The sequence below is a fragment of the Elaeis guineensis genome, chromosome 7, assembly GCF_000442705.2.
Source record: "Elaeis guineensis isolate ETL-2024a chromosome 7, EG11, whole genome shotgun sequence".
NCBI classification, from domain to species: domain Eukaryota; kingdom Viridiplantae; phylum Streptophyta; class Magnoliopsida; order Arecales; family Arecaceae; genus Elaeis; species Elaeis guineensis.
Genome location: NC_025999.2, coordinates 74,418,026 through 74,422,360, shown reverse-complemented (window position 1 = coordinate 74,422,360; position 4,335 = coordinate 74,418,026). Strand labels below are relative to the sequence as shown.

The window sequence follows — 4,335 nt, the reverse complement described above, 5'->3', positions numbered from 1 at the left end:
ATTTCGACCATTGGCAGATTCAATCTGAGCCCCAGATCCAAAAGAGTAGAAAACAACGGTCTGGGATTGACCATTCCTTCTGGTTGAGCTGGATACTGTCATTGATCTCTATCTGAGTTCTTTAGAGCCCTTCAATCCTAACTGCCGTCTACAATAACGAAATCCCAGTCGCCAAATTACCATAAGATAATTTATTTTTTTGGGGTAAAATCACGAGACAGCGTCTCTTAGTGGTCTCAACGGTTACTTTTATTTAATCCCACAATTGGGAAACAAGAAAACGCACCAGACAATATCAGCTAGCCGTTAACCAATTCCCACATAAAGTAAAAGATAGTTTTAATTAATAATATTTCTTAAATAATAAAAATAAAAAAGTTAACAAATGATAAAAGTTTTTTGTTTTTAAAAAAAAGTTAACGATGGTGCCCCAGCTTTAAGGAACCATCCATTTTGAACAGCCGCGTTAATGTCTACGCGCTGCGCGTAAACGACCGTTAGAGGGTGCGTTAAACGTTTACGATATCATCCACATGGATAATTTATGCGGGAGGCGGTTTGATTATGGGCGAAGGAAAGGGAGCCGGTTGGGTCAACGGGATTTGACTGGGGGGCGGGATCGTAAATCCCGGCAGCATTGCGATGGAAATGGTAAAATGGTGAGCAGGGTCTCTGTCGGTGTCCGTATAAATAGCATTCGGGTCCTCGCCTCTCTCACACGCCCTGTTCCTTGGCCTCTTATCGCTCTTTCTTCCCCTGTTCATTTCTCCGGCGACTGTTAGCGAGTGAGAGATAGAGAGCGATGCAAACGAGGAGCGGGTCGCGATACACGAAGCCCCCGTCGGAGGTGGATGGTTGGGAAGGAAGGAAGGAGAGGGAGAGAAAGAGGCGGAGAGGACAAGTGAGGGAAGATTTCTCCGGGAAGCGGCGCCGCTGCTCGTCGCCTGCTGCGGCGGAGGGAGGTGGTGGTCAGAAACCGGACTTCTTTGATGGCTTGCCGGACGATATTGTTGTCTGTATCCTTTCCAAGCTCAGCTCTTCCGCCACCAGCGCTTCCCACCTAATCAACATACTCCTGACGTACTATTCCTTCGTTAAATCCGAGCTTTTTGATGCCATCGGTTCGATTTCGTGGTTTTTGCTTCGCATTCGGGGTAAAAATCTGATCTTTTTGTGGTTTGGGTGACAGATGTAAGAGATTGAACGGATTAGGTCTGCATCCCCTGGTTCTTTCGAAGGCGTCGGCGAAATCGCTCACCGTCCGGGCCAAGAACTGGTCCGAATCCGCCCATCGCTTCTTGAAGCAGTGCGCCGATGCCGGAAATTTTGAAGCGTGCTATATCCTCGGCATGGTAGGTTGAGATCCCCCTATTTGTCTCTCAGTCTTTGGTGCTATTTTTCTTGGAATGGAGGGATTAAAGGTGTGATTTTGGGCAGATCCGATTCTACTGCCTCCAGAACAGGGGGAGCGGGGCGGCGCTGATGGCGCGGGCGGCGATAGGATCGCACGCGGCGGCGCTCTACTCGCTGGCGGTGGTCCAGTTCAACGGCAGCGGCGGGTCGAAGAACGACAAGGATCTCCGGGCCGGCGTCGCGCTCTGCGCCCGCGCCGCCTTCCTCGGCCACGTGGACGCCCTCCGCGAGCTGGGCCACTGCCTCCAGGACGGCTACGGCGTCCGCCGGAACGTCGCCGAGGGTCGCCGCTTCCTCGTCCAGGCCAACGCCCGGGAGCTCGCAGCCGTTCTCTCTTCCGCCCGCTGGCCACCGGCGGAGGCGGCGGTGCCGACAGGGTGCTGCCCGCTGCTGAGCGACTTCGGGTGGAGCGTGCCGGCGCCGGAGCCGCACCCGGCGAACCGGTTCCTGGTGGAGTGGTTTGGGGCGCGGGGGGCCGGGGCGGGGGAGGGGCTAAGGCTTTGCTCGCACGGGGAGTGCGGGCGGCCGGAGACTCGGCGGCACGAGTTCCGGCGGTGCTCGGTGTGCGGGACCGTGAACTACTGCTCCCGGGCGTGCCAGGCGCTCGACTGGAAGCTCGCCCACAAGGCCAAGTGCACCCCCATGGACCGCTGGCTCCTCGACGGCGGCGCTGCTGCTGCGGCCGAGGTCGCGGCTGCCGGAGAGTACGGCGCCGCCGCGCCGGCGGCGGCCGTTGGTGGTGATGGTGGCGGTATGGAATGAGAGAGGTTAGGACTCCTGTGGTCGATGTTGGGATGAGTTAATTTAGAGGAGTCTTTTGTTTTTTTCTCTCTCGGTTGTACAGTTGAGAAAAAAAAATACTGCTCTCCTCTATGTTTATTTATCTTTTCCCTTCTCTAATTTAGTTTTTAGAGCACCATTTTAGATGGAGGCATGTAATCTCCACTGAGGCAAAAGTTATTCGGCTGTTCTTAATTTTGATCTAATTTATGCAAAAAAAAAAAAAAGGTTAGCTGTTTTTTAGTCACCAGTGGATTTAGTGTGGATGGTTCTGAAGCGTTTTATAATTTATTTGCCTATTTTATCAATAAAAAAAGTTTTAAATTTTAGTATTTTTAAAAATAATAAATGTCAATACTTAGGTGCTGACATAACCCTTCATGCTTTAAAATATATTAGACATTTTGATTGGGAAACCTTTGATTCAAAATAAACCTAATGTTTTCAAGCGCAGCATCTCAAAATAGCTCTTCCTCACTTAAATTTATTCTCATTTCATTCACATAATGTCAAGACAATCTTGTATTGGTCCATTAAAAAAAAAAAAGGTGATGCTGCACTTATTGGGATCTTTTCCTTCTAAGCCCATGTTCATTCTTTATGCTTTAACCCTATTTTTGAGTTGAGACTTTCTCCTCTTTCTAGAAAACTCTTCTTTTTCGAGAGGCCCTTTCATCATGCAAGTTGGAAGGGAAAAAAAAATAATAAAACGAAATTGAAGTAAAGAAGTCTATATAAAAGAATGAAAGAGAGCAAGAGAAGCGTGACGAACTTTCACGGCTTTCACCTTTTTCGTGTTTTACTTTCCGCAGAGCGAGTGGACTTCCCTAAATTGCCTTTGCGTTGGGGTTAAGTTGATGGCTGGAGAGGAGACAAATTATTCAATAAACAAAGCCATATAATAATACTTACAATAACACTGCCATGACTCAAGTCATATAATAATCTATATATAGATGGTTCCATTTTCCTCATGAGATAACAAAAAATAAAGAGGGAGACAGTGAGTAGTGAGGGGGAGTAGCAGGAATCCAAAGCTCCAATAGATCAAAATCTATTACGCCCACGATCTACCAATCTTTTTGCAGTTGATGGTCAAAAAGAAAAATAAAAATAATTTAAAAAAGAAAAAAAAGGGGAAAAAAAAAGAAAGAAAAGAAGCTGAGATTTGGTTCTCAGCTATCAAAAGCTAACCCACCTTCCTCTCCTTATCCTGATCTAGCCTCCACCCAACAAGTGGAGGTGTGATGCTTTGGAGCACTAAGAACAGAGGCGAGGGGTGAACGTACCATGGGGTGATGGGATGTGGGGTGGAAGGTTCACCGAAAAAGCTGACGCAGAGGGCAGATTCGATCCCACCCACCTCCAACGGACTGTCCTTGGCCTCGAGCCGGCCTCTCTTAATTTGTTGATTTTTTTTGGATGGTCGGTGATGGGATGGTGTAGAGCCAACAATGTTCCTCGGAAATTCAAATACATTGATGTGGCCATAACTAGGATGACTCAAGGTGCAAGTAGCATGGCTGGACCTAAACACGCACTTGTATAGGGCTTGATATGGACTCAAAATATTAAGCAACAGAAAATGACTCCGATGATGTGGCACGATCAGATTTGTCCAACCCAAAGCTGGTGTGGCACTGTATAGCTAAGTTAGATCTACCCTGGCCGATCTAAGAATAAGATGATGCCAAAAGCAACCAACTTCTAAAGTGATACACCGTTCGACATAAAGTTCTGCAATTTAGACAGACAACCATTCGATTTAGACCAATTTCAGTCCTTTTATCTCGGGCAGCGGTTCCCTACTCTATGCAGAAATGTACTTCCTATGTCACTCCAATAATTAAAGATTACTATAATGGTTCCAAGCAATTACCTTATATCTTAAATTGGTTACCATGTAATCTTTCATAGTTACTGCATGATTTCGGCCCATTACAGTACAACCCTCCGGAGATTTTGGACCCCTGACCATATATGGACATAGAGCACTCTCCATAAGAAATACAAAACCCTACTATACCAAAATTCTCATTCACCTTTCTTCTCCCACATACTCATTCCCCCTTTATCTTAACCATCGAGGGAGTGGCCTAGCGGAATGACTTCTAAACAAGTGATCCGGATTCGAGTTACGAT

The 4,335-nt window shown here is 47.2% G+C and overlaps 1 protein-coding gene across 1 annotated transcript; it reads left to right on the top strand.

The window, feature by feature from the left end:
• Positions 1 to 710: 710 nt before the first annotated feature.
• Positions 711 to 2,343, top strand: LOC105048903 (F-box protein At1g67340). Its single transcript, XM_010928383.4, has 3 exons — positions 711 to 1,080; positions 1,190 to 1,352; positions 1,438 to 2,343. Exons 1-3 carry the CDS (start codon positions 803 to 805, stop codon positions 2,173 to 2,175), a joined length of 1,179 nt encoding a protein of 392 aa, XP_010926685.1. The 5' UTR covers positions 711 to 802; the 3' UTR covers positions 2,176 to 2,343.
• The last annotated feature ends 1,992 nt before the right edge of the window (positions 2,344 to 4,335 follow it).

What these genes read in the sequence shown, in the direction of transcription:
- LOC105048903 (XM_010928383.4), top strand. Translation starts at nt 803, where the DNA reads ATGCAAACGAGGAGCGGGTCGCGATACACGAAGCCCCCGTCGGAGGTG. An exon ending in CTAATCAACATACTCCTGAC is followed by an intron (nt 1,081 to 1,189) that starts GTACTATTCCTT and finishes TTTGGGTGACAG; the next exon opens with ATGTAAGAGATTGAACGGAT. An exon ending in CGTGCTATATCCTCGGCATG is followed by an intron (nt 1,353 to 1,437) that starts GTAGGTTGAGAT and finishes GATTTTGGGCAG; the next exon opens with ATCCGATTCTACTGCCTCCA.